The sequence below is a fragment of the Salvelinus alpinus genome, chromosome 16, assembly GCF_045679555.1.
Source record: "Salvelinus alpinus chromosome 16, SLU_Salpinus.1, whole genome shotgun sequence".
Lineage (NCBI taxonomy): Eukaryota > Metazoa > Chordata > Actinopteri > Salmoniformes > Salmonidae > Salvelinus > Salvelinus alpinus.
Genome location: NC_092101.1, coordinates 39,177,899 through 39,200,355, shown reverse-complemented (window position 1 = coordinate 39,200,355; position 22,457 = coordinate 39,177,899). Strand labels below are relative to the sequence as shown.

The following is a 22,457-nucleotide window of genomic DNA, read 5'->3' as shown; positions in this document are numbered from 1 at the left end:
GATCATCAACTAGATTCAGCCACGGCCTGATGTTTTGTTGAGCGGATGGTCGGGGGGCTGGAACATAATTGCAAATAATTAGACAGCAAATTGATTGCAAGAAGCCCAAACAGATATGTCTGACTAAAACATAATAATTTCAAAACTTGCTGACATTTGTATACAATCATGTTTCTCTCTATTATGTGTGGGAATACTTGGGAACAGATTTCTTAAATTAAAATCACTTGGAGTTGATTTCCTGGTGTTTTTATGTCCAACAACAACAAAAAATTGCTAATAAAAACACATTTGGTCCACGGCCTGCCAGTTGGGGTACCCTGCTATAGGCTTTGACTAGGCTTATTCCCCAAAACATGTGTAAACATACTGTGAGCACATTATCAGGTCATGTGACCAAGGTCATGTGACCAGTAAGAAAAAACTATGAAAATGTATGAATTCACTACTGTAAGTCGCTCTGGATAAGAGTGTCTGCTAAATGACTAAAATGTCAAATGTTATTATGTTCTCTGACCCTGTCTGTGACCCCCTCCCAAGCCCCATGTGACCCAGAAAACGTGGCTTCCCTGCTGCAGTGCAGCTCAGGCGTGGTGACGGTGTCCTGGGAGGCCAGTGCTGGAGCCACCGGATACACTGCCTCGGCACAGGAGGACGGAGAGACACACTTTACTTCCTGCAGCACCACAGGCACTTCCTGTGACCTCACCCAGCTGGAGTGTGGAGAGGTTTACACCATGACAGTTGTGGCCAGGGACGGAATCTGCAACAGCACGTTGCTGGCAACAACCACCATTGAGACAGGTAAAGGAGGGAGAAAGATAGTATGTGCGATGGAGAGAGTGTGACAGACATAAATATTGAGATGACAATAGAACCAAAGAGAGATAGATAAGATAACAGTATGTATCTCTGTGATATATAATTTGATCTAACACAGAGAGAGGCGTTTGATATAATAGACAGAGACACTAGTCCATCTCCAGTCCCTGACCTGTCCTCTGCTCTTCTCCGCCTGCTCCAGTCCCCTGTCCACCCACCATCAAGGACCACTCCCTGGATTGTGCCTCAAACCAGGCCTACATCTCCTGGGTTGAAGATGACGATGCTGTGGGCTTCCTTATCAACGCCAGCTCTGCCCTGGGTCACACCCCCTTCTGCAGCTCCACCAACACTTCCTGTCTCCTTGACGACCTGCTCTGCGGACAGACCTATACTGTGCATGCCATCGCCCAGGGAGACCAGTGCAACAGTGAGCCCAGCGAGTCGTTTGAGATCGTCACAGGTGTGTTTTTAGACTAGAGCTGTGTGTGATTGACGTGGGATTCATTTGCTGTTGTTATTATTATAAGACCTAGCTGGTCCACTAACGGCCCACTGCTGAAAAAGATGGAGGCCCACTGGCCCCACTCATGTTGTTGTGACCATCTATCTCTTTTTGACTGATCAAGTGTATTTGTGTGTGTTTCCACAGCCCCTTGCACCCCAGCCAATGTCCGGTCCCAGTACGAGTGTGGTACGAGTATAGCTCTGCTGAGCTGGGACGAGACTCTGGGGCGTGATAGCTTCATCGCCCGTGTAGAGTCTGGTGACCACAGTGACTCCTGCAGTACGACTGAGACCCAATGCTCTTTGACCACGCTCATGTGTGGTCATCTCTACAATGTGACCGTGGATGCTCTGGCCGGACACTGCAACAGCAGCCAGTCAGCTGCCACACAGATACAGACAGGTAAGGGGATAATGTTCCTCAGTGTAGTCAATATCAGATACATACTCTGTTATATTTACATATACATGATATATGTACAGTAACAGTTTATTACTTTAACATTGTCTCCCTGTCCTACCCTCCCTTCAGCTCGCTGTGCCCCGCAGAATGTCAGTGCCAGTCTGCTGTGTAGAAACAACACCGTGGCTGTGACCTGGCTGGCCAGCTCTGGTGCCGTGGGCTACAATGTGACCGCCCTTGGTCGCGATGGCGACGCCAAAACCTGCACCACAGACGACACCAGCTGTGATCTGCCGAACATGCACTGCGCTCAGACCTATGAAATCACTATCACCCCCTTCTCTGAGACGTGTAAAGGCTTTCAGAGCACTGCCTTCACCTTCATTGCAGGTATGGAAAACAAATACAGATCAGGGAAGCTACTGTGGTGGCATCTTTCTGCTTTACCAAATGAGGAGAGTTACAAACTACACAACAGTCAGAGTTCTACTTAAACTACATCTTTAATAAGCTTTAAGCTTTAGCCTTTGACTTTCAAGAATTCACTATCTATAATGAACCATTGAGAGTGACTACAGAAAAATACAAAGATCTTTTATAGCCAAGATACACCCCTCTCAACTTACATGACGAACCACAGATCTTAGGAACAGTTCACGAAGGTTAAGATTTGTATGAAAGATATCTATAAAACATAGCAGACAGTTACTGCTGTGTCAACAGTTCTCATTGTAAAGACCAGTGTCTGGCCCCCTCCTACTCCAAACTGGAACCCGTCTCACCCTGGTACGGTATAGCACGAAAACATTACCTTTACTATCTGGAATGCTATTTAGGCTTCATTACCCAAAGACATCGTAAATCTCCTCTGTCAGTGCTATCTCATAGAGGCCCATCCTCAGTGGAACACACACAATACTCTATTCTGTTGAATGTAACAACTATTATAATGTAATACAAGCATTATAACATCATCTTACAAGCATTATAACATTATCTTGCAATTTTCCACGACACTACTTAAAGACATTTACATTCTTAAGAGTGCTCCATTGGCTGCTTTAACTCTTAAAACCCCTGTCTCAACAACTGTCCTTAACAACAAATCCCTCCCCCCTTCTCTCTCACTCTACCCCCCCCCCCCCCCCCCCCTCTCTCTCTCTCCCCCACCTAGGTCCCTGTCCCCCCACCGAGGTCCAGACCTCTCTGCAGTGCGAGAGTAATGTGGGTTCCGTGTCCTGGGTAGCCGCCCCCACCTCCAAGATGTACATTGCAACAGCGACCGACCAGAACGGCCACGCCCACACCTGCATCACCAATGGGACGGCGGGCTGCTCCTTCAGCGACCTGAAATGCGGCGAGACCTACAACGTCTCAGTGGTAACCATGGAGAGGGGATGCCAGAGCGAGCCCAGCGCACCAGTCACCCTCAAAGCATGTGAGAGGAGATAACAAATCCCCATACTAATGATTGTATTCATTAACATTAACTTAACAATAACGATCTGATAACTGTATATCTCAGTTGAAGTTTTCAACAAATCTTGACATTGAATGCATTTTGCAAAGTAATGCTAATTATTGGGTGGGTTGGATATGTGTGCAATTTCAAAACCAAAAAGCTAACACTCTTTCCCTCTTCCTGTTTCTCTCTTTCCCTCCCTCTCTCAGCCATCTGTCCTCCTACCAGCCTGGCTGGAGTGACGGCCTGTGGCACCAACGACCTGACTATCACCTGGGACCAAAACTCAGAGACCGGTGTCACCTATTTCCTGTATTCCCAGAAAGAGGGCGGAGCCAACACCAGCTACTCCACTGTAGACACGTCCTATGTAATCTCAGGGCTGCAGTGTGGAGAACACTACAGCTTCAGGGTCACGGCAAAGGACTCTGTCTGCACCAGCAGCCTAAGCTCAACCATGGAGATGGACACAGGTACCAACCACAGGCAGGGTCTCTTTCCTACCTATTCTCAGATTATCACATTAAAACAATGAGACTCTTCATCTACTTTTTTTATACAGTGTGTCACTCAAAGCCACTTAATACTGTGAATGTGTATAACAGGCATACAGTTGCTACTTACTTAGACCTTTTACCATTTTCTCCTGGAGCATAGGCCATTGACAACAGTTCCACCATTGTATAATCTATAAAGAACTTGTCTTGTACTGATTCACAACGTCCTACCTTGTTCTGAAACTGATTTCCAATGCCCTATCTGGTTCCCGCCCACAGCTCCTTGCCCGCCCACCAACCTAACTGCCCAAGCAAACTGTAGCACCAATGGTGGCACCATCACCTGGGACTTGAGTGCAGGAGGCGTCACCTACACCGCCACGGTAACCGGTACCACCCACAGCCTCACAGCCTTCTGTACTTCCAACGCCACTTCCTGTTCTGTGAAGCTGGACTGCGGACATCCTTACTCAGCCTCCGTGGTTGCCTCCACTGGGACCTGCAACAGTACCATGGACACCATCCAGTTCGACTCAGGTAGTTGACTGACTGACTGACTGACTGACTGACTGGAATTGAAGAGAATCGAATGGAATCTAACTTTTATTATAATTATAAACTACAGGTGATATGTTCAATTAGTGAGCAGATGAAATGTGATAAAGCTATTTCTATCCTTCAGTGTCGCCCATTAGATGACCATACTGTTACTCGACCTTGTTTTGATTCACTATAGATAATGCACCATGTTACAGTAGCGTCAGTCTCACAGTTATGTCTCTCCCTCATCTCTCTCTGTCCCCCTCCACAGCCCCCTGTCTACCTGGCAACGTAGCAGCAGCCCTGGACTGCAGTGCCAACACATTTGCAGTGCAGTGGTCAGAGAGGGAGGGGCACCGCAACTCCTACACAGCCCTGGCCATCGGCAGTGACGGGTCAAATCTCAGCTGTGGCACCAGCTCTACAACCTGCACCATCAACAGCCTGGCCTGTGGCATCACATACAGCATCGCTGTCAGCACCGCCAACGTCAACTGTGCCACTATCGAGGGATCAGACTACCGTATCCAGTCAGGTAAGGCTCTGGTTCAGAGTCAGACAACCACCCGTCTTACTGTACACCTCAACTGCCTGGACCCAAGATCAGTCGATCAATCAATCCAAATTCTCATGGAGTTCTGGGATTCATAAATTTTCCCTAAACCCTCATAAAGTTAATGTCTTTTAGTTCCTGTATGTATACTATTTTTTCTCCCCTCCTGTCCTCTCCATCTTTACATTCCTCTCTCCATCCTTCCTGTCCTCTCACCATCCTTCCATCCCTCTCTCCATCCTTCCTGTCCTCTCACCATCCTTCCATCCCTCTCTCCATCCTTCCATCCCTCTCACCATTCTTCCATCCCTCTCACCATCCTTCCATTCTTTTCTCCATCCTTCCATCCCTCTCTCTATCCTTCCATCCCTCTCTCCTCTCCCCTCAGCTCCCTGTAAACCAGAAAGCCCTGCGGTGAGCCTGGAGTGCAGTACTAACGTAGCCGAGGTGACGTGGGACAACGCTGGACCTGACCAAATCCACATGGTGTCAGCGGTGGACTGGCAGGGAGTGAAGAGCTCCTGTAACAGCACTGGCTCCAACTGCACCTTCAGCTCTCTGAGCTGTGGACAGGCCTATACAGTCACTGTACAGGGCCTCACTGACACCTGCAAGAGCAAACTCAGCACCAGCATGAACCTGCTCACAGGTGACACACAGACAGATATGGTAGAGAGAAACTTTACTATGGAACGCCATTTATTGGGGTCCTACCATGTCTATAAATAAATGTGTCAAATACTTAACAGTAGTGTAGTGACTCCAGGTGTAGTGAACTCTAGCTTTGTATAAGAAAACATGCTTCATTTTGTATAGCATCTTGTGTAAGCAGCATGTAGGCTACTCTCCTTGGATGTCACAGTGTAATCTTAGGTAAGTAGGGTATGGAGCCATCTCTGGTTTCCCAGTCATTTGTCACACCTCTTTAATCCTCATAGCCATGGACTCAATGGCCACATAATGGAAGTGTGCTCAGAAAAATATAATTTATAGAATGGGTTTCTACATTCAAGTCAATAGGTCTGTGATGGGTGGATGGGTAGAATTCTATCTCACTGTATCAGTATTAAAATCCAACACACACCCTGATCCAACACTCACCTCTCTGTCCCCGTAAGTGTTTATATTAACAGATGTTAATTAAATATAATAGTGTTAGAATCTTTAAACCCCAACACACATGCACCCTCCTGATCCAACACATCCCTGTGTCCCCTTCCAGCCCCCTGCGTCCCCACTCACTTGACAGCCGATGTGGACTGTGAAGCCGGCATCACGTCTGTAACCTGGGACTCAGCCCGCGGTGCCACCGGCTACACAGTACATGCAGAAGGCAGCGGTGGGCACAATGCCACCTGTACCAGCTCAGACACCAACTGTGCTTTCCTTGATCTGGTGTGTGGACAGGACTACACTATGGTGGTGCTGGCTAACCACGACAGCTGTGTCAGCCTGGCCAGTGAGTCCATCACCACTACCACTTGTAAGTACGCCAGCACACCGGTAACCTTGAAAAACGATCTCGATCTCTCAGATCAACCAACCAAGAATCTTTTATCAGACAGTTATGAAGCCTCATTCACTGTAATTCACTAATATATTTTGTGAACGTTAACCCAATGCTTAACTAAGCCCATCTAGTCAACTTCTCTCTCTCTTCCCCCTCTCACCTCTCTCCAAAACATATACACACCAACATGTTTCTCTCTCTTCTCTCCCTCCAGTACCCTGCCGCCACACTGGCCTGCAGGCCTACCTGGACTGCAGTACCAACACAGCTCAGATCTCCTGGACGTCTGGTAATGGCACTCTGATCTACAAAGCCTTGGCCGAGGGCTTTGACATCAAACACCAGCTCACCTGCTCCAGCCCCGGCTCCGGCTGCAATATCAGCAAGCTGCAGTGTGGAGAGAGGTACAGGGTCAGCGTCAGGGGAGAGGGGCGCACCTGCCCCAGCCCCGCCCGCGACTGGGTCGTAGTCAACACAGGTAAAATACAGTCCTACCATCATACCAACATTCCTACCATCAAACATCTACACACACCTACATAACCAGTCAAACATCTACACACACCTACAGTACCAGTCAAACATCTACACACACCTACAGTACCAAGTCAAACATCTACACACACCTACAGTACCAAGTCAAACATCTACACACACCTACAGTACCAGTCAAACATCTACACACACCTACAATACCAAGTCAAACATCTACACACACCTACAGTACCAAGTCAAACATCTACACACACCTACAGTACCAAGTCAAACATCTACACACACCTACAGTACCAAGTCAAACATCTACACACACCTACAGTACCAGTCAAACATCTACACACACCTACAGTACCAGTCAAACATCTACACACACCTACAGTACCAAGTCAAACATCTACACACACCTACAGTACCAAGTCAAACATCTACACACACCTACAATACCAGTCAAACATCTACACACACCTACAGTACCAAGTCAAACATCTACACACACCTACAGTACCAAGTCAAACATCTACACACACCTACAGTACCAGTCAAACATCTACACACACCTACAGTACCAGTCAAACATCTACACACACCTACAGTACCAAGTCAAACATCTACACACACCTACAGTACCAAGTCAAACATCTACACACACCTACAGTACCAGTCAAACATCTACACACACCTACATAACCAGTCAAACATCTACACACACCTACAATACCAAGTCAAACATCTACACACACCTACAGTACCAGTCAAACATCTACACACACCTACAATACCAAGTCAAACATCTACACACACCTACATAACCAGTCAAACATCTACACACACCTACAATACCAAGTCAAACATCTACACACACCTACAGTACCAGTCAAACATCTACACACACCTACAGTACCAGTCAAACATCTACACACACCTACATAACCAGTCAAACATCTACACACACCTACAGTACCAAGTCAAACATCTACACACACCTACAGTACCAAGTCAAACATCTACACACACCTACATAACCAGTCAAACATCTACACACACCTACAGTACCAGTCAAACATCTACACACACCTACAGTACCAAGTCAAACATCTACACACACCTACATAACCAGTCAAACATCTACACACACCTACATAACCAGTCAAACATCTACACACACCTACAGTACCAGTCAAACATCTACACACACCTACAGTACCAAGTCAAACATCTACACACACCTACAGTACCAAGTCAAACATCTACACACACCTACAGTACCAAGTCAAACATCTACACACACCTACAGTACCAGTCAAACATCTACACACACCTACAGTACCAGTCAAACATCTACACACACCTACATAACCAGTCAAACATCTACACACACACCTACATAACCAGTCAAACATCTACACACACCTACAGTACCAGTCAAACATCTACACACACCTACACAACCAGTCAAACATCTACACACACACCTACATAACCAGTCAAACATCTACACACACCTACAGTACCAGTCAAACATCTACACACACCTACAGTACCAGTCAAACATCTACACACACCTACATAACCAGTCAAACATCTACACACACACCTACATAACCAGTCAAACATCTACACACACCTACAGTACCAGTCAAACATCTACACACACCTACAGTACCAGTCAAACATCTACACACACCTACAGTACCAAGTTAAACATCTACACACACACCTACATAACCAGTCAAACATCTACACACACCTACAGTACCAGTCAAACATCTACACACACCTACAGTACCAGTCAAACATCTACACACACCTACAGTACCAGTCAAACATCTACACACACCTACAGTACCAAGTCAAACATCTACACACACCTACAGTACCAAGTCAAACATCTACACACACCTACAATACCAAGTCAAACATCTACACACACCTACAGTACCAGTCAAACATCTACACACACCTACAGTACCAAGTCAAACATCTACACACACCTACAGTACCAAGTCAAACATCTACACACACCTACAGTACCAGTCAAACATCTACACACACCTACAGTACCAAGTCAAACATCTACACACACCTACAGTACCAAGTCAAACATCTACACACACCTACATAACCAGTCAAACATCTACACACACCTACAGTACCAGTCAAACATCTACACACACCTACAGTACCAAGTCAAACATCTACACACACCTACAGTACCAAGTCAAACATCTACACACACCTACAGTACCAGTGAAACATCTACACACACCTACAGTACCAGTCAAACATCTACACACACCTACAGTACCAAGTCAAACATCTACACACACCTACAGTACCAGTCAAACATCTACACACACCTACAGTACCAAGTCAAACATCTACACACACCTACAGTACCAAGTCAAAAATCTACACACACCTACAGTACCAGTCAAACATCAACACACACCTACAGTACCAGTCAAACATCTACACACACCTACAGTACCAAGTCAAACATCTACACACACCTACAGTACCAAGTCAAACATCTACACACACCTACAGTACCAGTCAAACATCTACACACACCTACAGTACCAGTCAAACATCTACACACACCTACAATACCAAGTCAAACATCTACACACACCTACAGTACCAAGTCAAACATCTACACACACCTACAATACCAGTCAAACATCTACACACACCTACAGTACCAAGTCAAACATCTACACACACCTACAGTACCAGTCAAACATCTACACACACCTACAGTACCAAGTCAAACATCTACACACACCTACAATACCAAGTCAAACATCTACACACACCTACAGTACCAAGTCAAACATCTACACACACCTACAGTACCAGTCAAACATCTACACACACCTACAGTACCAAGTCAAACATCTACACACACCTACAGTACCAGTCAAACATCTACACACACCTACAGTACCAAGTCAAACATCTACACACACCTACAATACCAGTCAAACATCTACACACACCTACAATACCAAGTCAAACATCTACACACACCTACAGTACCAGTCAAACATCTACACACACCTACAGTACCAGTCAAACATCTACACACACCTACAGTACCAGTCAAACATCTACACACACCTACAGTACCAAGTCAAACATCTACACACACCTACAGTACCAGTCAAACATCTACACACACCTACAGTACCAGTCAAACATCTACACACACCTACAGTACCAGTCAAACATCTACACACACCTACATAACCAGTCAAACATCTACACACACACCTACATAACCAGTCAAACATCTACACACACCTACAATACCAGTCAAACATCTACACACACCTACAGTACCAGTCAAACATCTACACACACCTACACAACCAGTCAAACATCTACACACACACCTACATAACCAGTCAAACATCTACACACACCTACAGTACCAGTCAAACATCTACACACACCTACAGTACCAGTCAAACATCTACACACACCTACATAACCAGTCAAACATCTACACACACACCTACATAACCAGTCAAACATCTACACACACCTACAGTACCAGTCAAACATCTACACACACCTACAGTACCAGTCAAACATCTACACACATCTACAGTACCAGTCAAACATCTACACACACCTACAGTACCAAGTTAAACATCTACACACACACCTACATAACCAGTCAAACATCTACACACACCTACAGTACCAGTCAAACATCTACACACACCTACAGTACCAGTCAAACATCTACACACACCTACAGTACCAAGTTAAACATCTACACACACACCTACATAACCAGTCAAACATCTACATACACCTACAGTACCAGTCAAACATCTACACACACCTACAGTACCAGTCAAACATCTACACACACCTACAGTACCAAGTTAAACATCTACACACACACCTACAGTACCAGTCAAACATCTACACACACCTACAGTACCAGTCAAACATCTACACACACACCTACATAACCAGTCAAACATCTACACACACCTACAGTACCAGTCAAACATCTACACACACACCTACAATACCAAGTCAAACATCTACACACACCTACAGTACCAGTCAAACATCTACACACACCTACAGTACCAGTCAAACATCTACACACACCTACATAACCAGTCAAACATCTACACACACACCTACATAACCAGTCAAACATCTACACACACCTACAGTACCAGTCAAACATCTACACACACCTACAGTACCAGTCAAACATCTACACACACCTACATAACCAGTCAAACATCTACACACACACCTACATATACCAAGTCAAACATCTACACACACCTACAGTACCAGTCAAACATCTACACACACCTACAGTACCAAGTCAAACATCTACACACACCTACAGTACCAGTCAAACATCTACACACACCTACAGTACCAGTCAAACATCTACACACATCTACAGTACCAGTCAAACATCTACACACACCTACAGTACCAAGTTAAACATCTACACACACACCTACATAACCAGTCAAACATCTACACACACCTACAGTACCAGTCAAACATCTACACACACCTACATAACCAGTCAAACATCTACACACACCTACAGTACCAGTCAAACATCTACACACACCTACAGTACCAAGTTAAACATCTACACACACACCTACATAACCAGTCAAACATCTACATACACCTACAGTACCAGTCAAACATCTACACACACCTACAGTACCAGTCAAACATCTACACACACCTACAGTACCAGTCAAACATCTACACACACCTACAGTACCAAGTTAAACATCTAAACACACACCTACAGTACCAGTCAAACATCTACACACACCTACAGTACCAAGTCAAACATCTACACACACCTACAGTACCAGTCAAACATCTACACACACCTACAGTACCAGTCAAACATCTACACACACCTACACAACCAGTCAAATATCTACACACACACCTACATAACCAGTCAAACATCTACACACACCTACAGTACCAGTCAAACATCTACACACACCTACAGTACCAGTCAAACATCTACACACACCTACAGTACCAAGTTAAACATCTACACACACCTACATAACCAGTCAAACATCTACACACACCTACAGTACCAGTCAAACATCTACACACACCTACATAACCAGTCAAACATCTACACACACCTACAGTACCAGTCAAACATCTACACACACCTACAGTACCAGTCAAACATCTACACACACCTACAGTACCAAGTTAAACATCTACACACACACCTACATAACCAGTCAAACATCTACACACACCTACAGTACCAGTCAAACATCTACACACACCTACAGTACCAAGTCAAACATCTACACACACCTACAGTACCAGTCAAACATCTACACACACCTACAGTACCAGTCAAACATCTACACACACCTACAGTACCAAGTCAAACATCTACACACACCTACATAACCAGTCAAACATCTACACACACCTACAGTACCAGTCAAACATCTACACACACCTACAGTACCAGTCAAACATCTACACACACACACCTACAGTACCATGTCAAACATCTACACACACCTACAGTACCAGTCAAACATCTACACACACCTACAGTACCAGTCAAACATCTACACACACCTACAGTACCAGTCAAACATCTACACACACACACCTACAGTACCAAGTCAAACATCTACACACACCTACAGTACCAAGTCAAACATCTACACACACCTACAGTACCAGTCAAACATCTACACACACACCTACATAACCAGTCAAACATCTACACACACCTACAATACCAAGTCAAACATCTACACACACCTACAGTACCAAGTCAAACATCTACACACACCTACAGTACCAGTCAAACATCTACACACACCTACAATACCAAGTCAAACATCTACACACACCTACAGTACCAAGTCAAACATCTACACACACCTACAGTACCAGTCAAACATCTACACACACCTACAATACCAAGTCAAACATCTACACACACCTACAGTACCAAGTCAAACATCTACACACACCTACAGTACCAGTCAAACATCTACACACACCTACAGTACCAAGTCAAACATCTACACACACACCTACATAACCAGTCAAACATCTACACACACCTACAGTACCAGTCAAACATCTACACACACCTACAGTACCAGTCAAACATCTACACACACCTACAGTACCAAGTTAAACATCTACACACACACCTACATAACCAGTCAAACATCTACACACACCTACAATACCAAGTCAAACATCTACACACACCTACAGTACCAAGTTAAACATCTACACACACACCTACAGTACCAGTCAAACATCTACACACACCTACAGTACCAGTCAAACATCTACACACACCTACAGTACCAAGTTAAACATCTACACACACACCTACAGTACCAGTCAAACATCTACACACACCTACAGTACCAAGTCAAACATCTACACACACCTACAGTACCAGTCAAACATCTACACACACCTACAGTACCAGTCAAACATCTACACACACCTACACAACCAGTCAAACATCTACACACACACCTACAGTACCAGTCAAACATCTACACACACCTACAGTACCAGTCAAACATCTACACACACCTACAGTACCAGTCAAACATCTACACACACCTACAGTACCAAGTTAAACATCTACACACACACCTACATAACCAGTCAAACATCTACACACACCTACAGTACCAGTCAAACATCTACACACACCTACATAACCAGTCAAACATCTACACACACACCTACATAACCAGTCAAACATCTACACACACCTACAGTACCAAGTTAAACATCTACACACACACCTACATAACCAGTCAAACATCTACACACACCTACAGTACCAGTCAAACATCTACACACACCTACAGTACCAAGTCAAACATCTACACACACCTACAGTACCAGTCAAACATCTACACACACCTACAGTACCAGTCAAACATCTACACACACCTACAGTACCAAGTCAAACATCTACACACACCTACATAACCAGTCAAACATCTACACACACCTACAGTACCAGTCAAACATCTACACACACCTACAGTACCAGTCAAACATCTACACACACACACCTACAGTACCATGTCAAACATCTACACACACCTACAGTACCAGTCAAACATCTACACACACCTACAGTACCAGTCAAACATCTACACACACCTACAGTACCAGTCAAACATCTACACACACCTACAGTACCAGTCAAACATCTACACACACCTACAGTACCAGTCAAACATCTACACACACCTACAGTACCAGTCAAACATCTACACACACCTACAGTACCAAGTCAAACATCTACACACACCTACAGTACCAAGTCAAACATCTACACACACCTACAATACCAAGTCAAACATCTACACACACCTACAGTACCAGTCAAACATCTACACACACCTGCAGTACCAGTCAAACATCTACACACACACACCTACAGTACCAAGTCAAACATCTACACACACCTACAGTACCAAGTCAAACATCTACACACACACCTACAGTACCAGTCAAACATCTACACACACCTACATAACCAGTCAAACATCTACACACACCTACAGTACCAGTCAAACATCTACACACACCTACAGTACCAGTCAAACATCTACACACACACCTACAGTACCAAGTCAAACATCTACACACACCTACATAACCAGTCAAACATCTACACACACCTACACAACCAGTCAAACATCTACACACACCTACATAACCAGTCAAACATCTACACACACACCTACAGTACCAAGTCAAACATCTACACACACCTACATAACCAGTCAAACATCTACACACACACACCTACAGTACCAAGTCAAACATCTACACACACACCTACATAACCAGTCAAACATATACACACACCTACATAACCAGTCAAACATCTACACACACCTACATAACCAGTCAAACATCTACACACACCTACATAACCAGTCAAACATCTACACACACCTACAGTACCAAGTCAAACATCTACACACACCTACAATACCAAGTCAAACATCTACACACACCTACAATACCAAGTCAAACATCTACACACACCTACAATACCAAGTCAAACATCTACACACACCTACAGTACCAAGTCAAACATCTACACACACCTACAGTACCAAGTTAAACATCTACACACACCTACAGTACCAGTCAAACATCTACACACACCTACAGTACCAGTCAAACATCTACACACACCTACAGTACCAAGTCAAACATCTACACACACCTACAGTACCAGTCAAACATCTACACACACACCTACATAACCAGTCAAACATCTACACACACCTACAATACCAAGTCAAACATCTACACACACCTACAGTACCAAGTCAAACATCTACACACACCTACATAACCAGTCAAACATCTACACACACCTACAGTACCAGTCAAACATCTACACACACCTACAGTACCAGTCAAACATCTACACACACACCTACAGTACCAAGTCAAACATCTACACACACCTACATAACCAGTCAAACATCTACACACACCTACAATACCAAGTCAAACATCTACACACACCTACAGTACCAGTCAAACATCTACACACACCTACAGTACCAGTCAAACATCTACACACACACCTACAGTACCAAGTCAAACATCTACACACACCTACAGTACCAGTCAAACATCTACACACACCTACAATACCAAGTCAAACATCTACACACACCTACAGTACCAAGTCAAACATCTACACACACCTACAGTACCAGTCAAACATCTACACACACCTACAATACCAAGTCAAACATCTACACACACCTACAGTACCAAGTCAAACATCTACACACACCTACAGTACCAGTCAAACATCTACACACACCTACAGTACCAAGTCAAACATCTACACACACCTACAGTAACAGTCAAACATCTACACACACCTACAGTACCAAGTCAAACATCTACACACACCTACAGTACCAGTCAAACATCTACACACACCTACAGTACCAAGTCAAACATCTACACACACCTACAGTACCAGTCAAACATCTACACACACCTACAGTACCAAGTCAAACATCTACACACACCTACAGTACCAGTCAAACATCTACACACACCTACAGTACCAAGTCAAACATCTACACACACCTACAATACCAAGTCAAACATCTACACACACCTACAGTACCAAGTCAAACATCTACACACACCTACAGTACCAGTCAAACATCTACACACACCTACAGTACCAAGTCAAACATCTACACACACCTACAGTACCAAGTCAAACATCTACACACACCTACAGTACCAGTCAAACATCTACACACACCTACAATACCAAGTCAAACATCTACACACACCTACAGTACCAAGTCAAACATCTACACACACCTACAATACCAAGTCAAACATCTACACACACCTACAGTACCAAGTCAAACATCTACACACACCTACAGTACCAGTCAAACATCTACACACACCTACAATACCAAGTCAAACATCTACACACACCTACAATACCAAGTCAAACATCTACACACACCTACAATACCAAGTCAAACATCTACACACACCTACAGTACCAGTCAAACATCTACACACACCTACAGTACCAAGTCAAACATCTACACACACCTACAGTACCAGTCAAACATCTACACACACCTACAGTACCAGTCAAACATCTACACACACCTACAGTACCAGTCAAACATCTACACACACCTACAGTACCAGTCAAACATCTACACACACCTACAGTACCAGTCAAACATCTACACACACCTACAATACCAAGTCAAACATCTACACACACCTACAATACCAAGTCAAACATCTACACACACCTACAATACCAAGTCAAACATCTACACACACCTACAGTACCAAGTCAAACATCTACACACACCTACAATACCAAGTCAAACATCTACACACACCTACAATACCAAGTCAAACATCTACACACACCTACAGTACCAAGTCAAACATCTACACACACCTACAGTACCAAGTTAAACATCTACACACACCTACATAACCAGTCAAATATCTACACACACACCTACATAACCAGTCAAACATCTACACACACCTACATAACCAGTCAAACATCTACACACACCTACAGTACCAAGTCAAACATCTACACACACCTACATAACCAGTCAAACATCTACACACACCTACAGTACCAGTCAAACATCTACACACACACCTACAGTACCAAGTCAAACATCTACACACACCTACAGTACCAGTCAAACATCTACACACACCTACAGTACCAAGTCAAACATCTACACACACCTACAGTACCAGTCAAACATCTACACACACCTACAGTACCAGTCAAACATCTACACACACCTACAGTACCAGTCAAACATCTACACACACCTACAGTACCAAGTCAAACATCTACACACACCTACAGTACCAGTCAAACATCTACACACACCTACAGTACCAGTCAAACATCTACACACACCTACAGTACCAGTCAAACATCTACACACACCTACAGTACCAGTCAAACATCTACACACACCTACAGTACCAGTCAAACATCTACACACACCTACAATACCAAGTCAAACATCTACACACACCTACAGTACCAGTCAAACATCTACACACACCTACAGTACCAGTCAAACATCTACACACACCTACAGTACCAAGTCAAACATCTACACACACCTACAGTACCAGTCAAACATCTACACACACCTACAGTACCAGTCAAACATCTACACACACCTACAGTACCAGTCAAACATCTACACACACCTACAGTACCAGTCAAACATCTACACACACCTACAGTACCAGTCAAACATCTACACACACCTACAGTACCAAGTCAAACATCTACACACACCTACAGTACCAGTCAAACATCTACACACACCTACAGTACCAGTCAAACATCTACACACACCTACAGTACCAAGTCAAACATCTACACACACCTACAGTACCAGTCAAACATCTACACACACCTACAGTACCAGTCAAACATCTACACACACCTACAGTACCAAGTCAAACATCTACACACACCTACAGTACCAGTCAAACATCTACACACACCTACAGTACCAAGTCAAACATCTACACACACCTACAGTACCAGTCAAACATCTACACACACCTACAATACCAAGTCAAACATCTACACACACCTACAGTACCAAGTCAAACATCTACACACACCTACAGTACCAGTCAAACATCTACACACACCTACAATACCAAGTCAAACATCTACACACACCTACAGTACCAAGTCAAACATCTACACACACCTACAGTACCAGTCAAACATCTACACACACCTACAGTACCAAGTCAAACATCTACACACACCTACAGTACCAGTCAAACATCTACACACACCTACAGTACCAAGTCAAACATCTACACACACCTACAGTACCAGTCAAACATCTACACACACCTACAGTACCAAGTCAAACATCTACACACACCTACAGTACCAGTCAAACATCTACACACACCTACAGTACCAAGTCAAACATCTACACACACCTACAGTACCAGTCAAACATCTACACACACCTACAGTACCAAGTCAAACATCTACACACACCTACAATACCAAGTCAAACATCTACACACACCTACAGTACCAAGTCAAACATCTACACACACCTACAGTACCAGTCAAACATCTACACACACCTACAGTACCAAGTCAAACATCTACACACACCTACAGTACCAAGTCAAACATCTACACACACCTACAGTACCAGTCAAACATCTACACACACCTACAATACCAAGTCAAACATCTACACACACCTACAGTACCAAGTCAAACATCTACACACACCTACAATACCAAGTCAAACATCTACACACACCTACAGTACCAAGTCAAACATCTACACACACCTACAGTACCAGTCAAACATCTACACACACCTACAATACCAAGTCAAACATCTACACACACCTACAATACCAAGTCAAACATCTACACACACCTACAATACCAAGTCAAACATCTACACACACCTACAGTACCAGTCAAACATCTACACACACCTACAGTACCAAGTCAAACATCTACACACACCTACAGTACCAGTCAAACATCTACACACACCTACAGTACCAGTCAAACATCTACACACACCTACAGTACCAGTCAAACATCTACACACACCTACAGTACCAGTCAAACATCTACACACACCTACAGTACCAGTCAAACATCTACACACACCTACAATACCAAGTCAAACATCTACACACACCTACAGTACCAAGTCAAACATCTACACACACCTACAGTACCAGTCAAACATCTACACACACCTACAGTACCAAGTCAAACATCTACACACACCTACAATACCAAGTCAAACATCTACACACACCTACAATACCAAGTCAAACATCTACACACACCTACAGTACCAAGTCAAACATCTACACACACCTACAGTACCAAGTCAAACATCTACACACACCTACAATACCAAGTCAAACATCTACACACACCTACAATACCAAGTCAAACATCTACACACACCTACAGTACCAAGTCAAACATCTACACACACCTACAATACCAAGTCAAACATCTACACACACCTACAATACCAAGTCAAACATCTACACACACCTACAGTACCAAGTCAAACATCTACACACACCTACAGTACCAAGTTAAACATCTACACACACCTACATAACCAGTCAAATATCTACACACACACCTACATAACCAGTCAAACATCTACACACACCTACATAACCAGTCAAACATCTACACACACCTACAGTACCAAGTCAAACATCTACACACACCTACATAACCAGTCAAACATCTACACACACCTACAATACCAAGTCAAACATCTACACACACCTACAGTACCAGTCAAACATCTACACACACCTACAGTACCAAGTCAAACATCTACACACACCTACAGTACCAGTCAAACATCTACACACACCTACAGTACCAGTCAAACATCTACACACACCTACAGTACCAAGTCAAACATCTACACACACCTACAGTACCAGTCAAACATCTACACACACCTACAGTACCAGTCAAACATCTACACACACCTACAGTACCAAGTCAAACATCTACACACACCTACAGTACCAGTCAAACATCTACACACACCTACAGTACCAAGTCAAACATCTACACACACCTACAGTACCAGTCAAACATCTACACACACCTACAGTACCAAGTCAAACATCTACACACACCTACAGTACCAGTCAAACATCTACACACACCTACAATACCAAGTCAAACATCTACACACACCTACAGTACCAAGTCAAACATCTACACACACCTACAGTACCAGTCAAACATCTACACACACCTACAATACCAAGTCAAACATCTACACACACCTACAGTACCAAGTCAAACATCTACACACACCTACAGTACCAGTCAAACATCTACACACACCTACAGTACCAAGTCAAACATCTACACACACCTACAGTACCAGTCAAACATCTACACACACCTACAGTACCAAGTCAAACATCTACACACACCTACAGTACCAGTCAAACATCTACACACACCTACAGTACCAAGTCAAACATCTACACACACCTACAGTACCAGTCAAACATCTACACACACCTACAGTACCAAGTCAAACATCTACACACACCTACAGTACCAGTCAAACATCTACACACACCTACAGTACCAAGTCAAACATCTACACACACCTACAGTACCAGTCAAACATCTACACACACCTACAGTACCAAGTCAAACATCTACACACACCTACAATACCAAGTCAAACATCTACACACACCTACAGTACCAAGTCAAACATCTACACACACCTACAGTACCAGTCAAACATCTACACACACCTACAGTACCAAGTCAAACATCTACACACACCTACAGTACCAAGTCAAACATCTACACACACCTACAGTACCAGTCAAACATCTACACACACCTACAATACCAAGTCAAACATCTACACACACCTACAGTACCAAGTCAAACATCTACACACACCTACAATACCAAGTCAAACATCTACACACACCTACAGTACCAAGTCAAACATCTACACACACCTACAGTACCAGTCAAACATCTACACACACCTACAATACCAAGTCAAACATCTACACACACCTACAATACCAAGTCAAACATCTACACACACCTACAATACCAAGTCAAACATCTACACACACCTACAGTACCAGTCAAACATCTACACACACCTACAGTACCAAGTCAAACATCTACACACACCTACAGTACCAGTCAAACATCTACACACACCTACAGTACCAGTCAAACATCTACACACACCTACAGTACCAGTCAAACATCTACACACACCTACAGTACCAGTCAAACATCTACACACACCTACAGTACCAGTCAAACATCTACACACACCTACAATACCAAGTCAAACATCTACACACACCTACAGTACCAAGTCAAACATCTACACACACCTACAGTACCAGTCAAACATCTACACACACCTACAGTACCAAGTCAAACATCTACACACACCTACAATACCAAGTCAAACATCTACACACACCTACAATACCAAGTCAAACATCTACACACACCTACAGTACCAAGTCAAACATCTACACACACCTACAGTACCAAGTCAAACATCTACACACACCTACAATACCAAGTCAAACATCTACACACACCTACAATACCAAGTCAAACATCTACACACACCTACAGTACCAAGTCAAACATCTACACACACCTACAATACCAAGTCAAACATCTACACACACCTACAATACCAAGTCAAACATCTACACACACCTACAATACCAAGTCAAACATCTACACACACCTACAGTACCAGTCAAACATCTACACACACCTACAGTACCAGTCAAACATCTACACACACCTACAGTACCAAGTCAAACATCTACACACACCTACAGTACCAGTCAAACATCTACACACACCTACAGTACCAGTCAAACATCTACACACACCTACAGTACCAGTCAAACATCTACACACACCTACAGTACCAAGTCAAACATCTACACACACCTACAGTACCAGTCAAACATCTACACACACCTACAGTACCAAGTCAAACATCTACACACACCTACAGTACCAGTCAAACATCTACACACACCTACAGTACCAAGTCAAACATCTACACACACCTACAGTACCAAGTCAAACATCTACACACACCTACAGTACCAGTCAAACATCTACACACACCTACAATACCAAGTCAAACATCTACACACACCTACAGTACCAAGTCAAACATCTACACACACCTACAATACCAAGTCAAACATCTACACACACCTACAGTACCAAGTCAAACATCTACACACACCTACAGTACCAGTCAAACATCTACACACACCTACAATACCAAGTCAAACATCTACACACACCTACAGTACCAAGTCAAACATCTACACACACCTACAATACCAAGTCAAACATCTACACACACCTACAGTACCAGTCAAACATCTACACACACCTACAGTACCAAGTCAAACATCTACACACACCTACAGTACCAGTCAAACATCTACACACACCT

At 43.6% G+C, this 22,457-nt stretch overlaps 1 protein-coding gene across 1 annotated transcript in view; it reads left to right on the top strand.

Moving 5' to 3' along the window:
• Positions 1-22,457, top strand: part of LOC139540623 (mucin-3B) — a 57,622-nt gene that overhangs the window by 5,381 nt on the left and 29,784 nt on the right. The window contains exons 9-19 of the mRNA XM_071344434.1: positions 541-804; positions 1,025-1,285; positions 1,475-1,732; positions 1,862-2,122; positions 2,907-3,170; positions 3,404-3,667; positions 3,971-4,228; positions 4,503-4,766; positions 5,173-5,433; positions 6,007-6,267; positions 6,509-6,772. Of these exons, the coding sequence (XP_071200535.1) occupies positions 541-804; positions 1,025-1,285; positions 1,475-1,732; positions 1,862-2,122; positions 2,907-3,170; positions 3,404-3,667; positions 3,971-4,228; positions 4,503-4,766; positions 5,173-5,433; positions 6,007-6,267; positions 6,509-6,772 (2,880 nt within the window). The remainder of the gene's footprint in view (positions 1-540; positions 805-1,024; positions 1,286-1,474; positions 1,733-1,861; positions 2,123-2,906; positions 3,171-3,403; positions 3,668-3,970; positions 4,229-4,502; positions 4,767-5,172; positions 5,434-6,006; positions 6,268-6,508; positions 6,773-22,457) is intronic.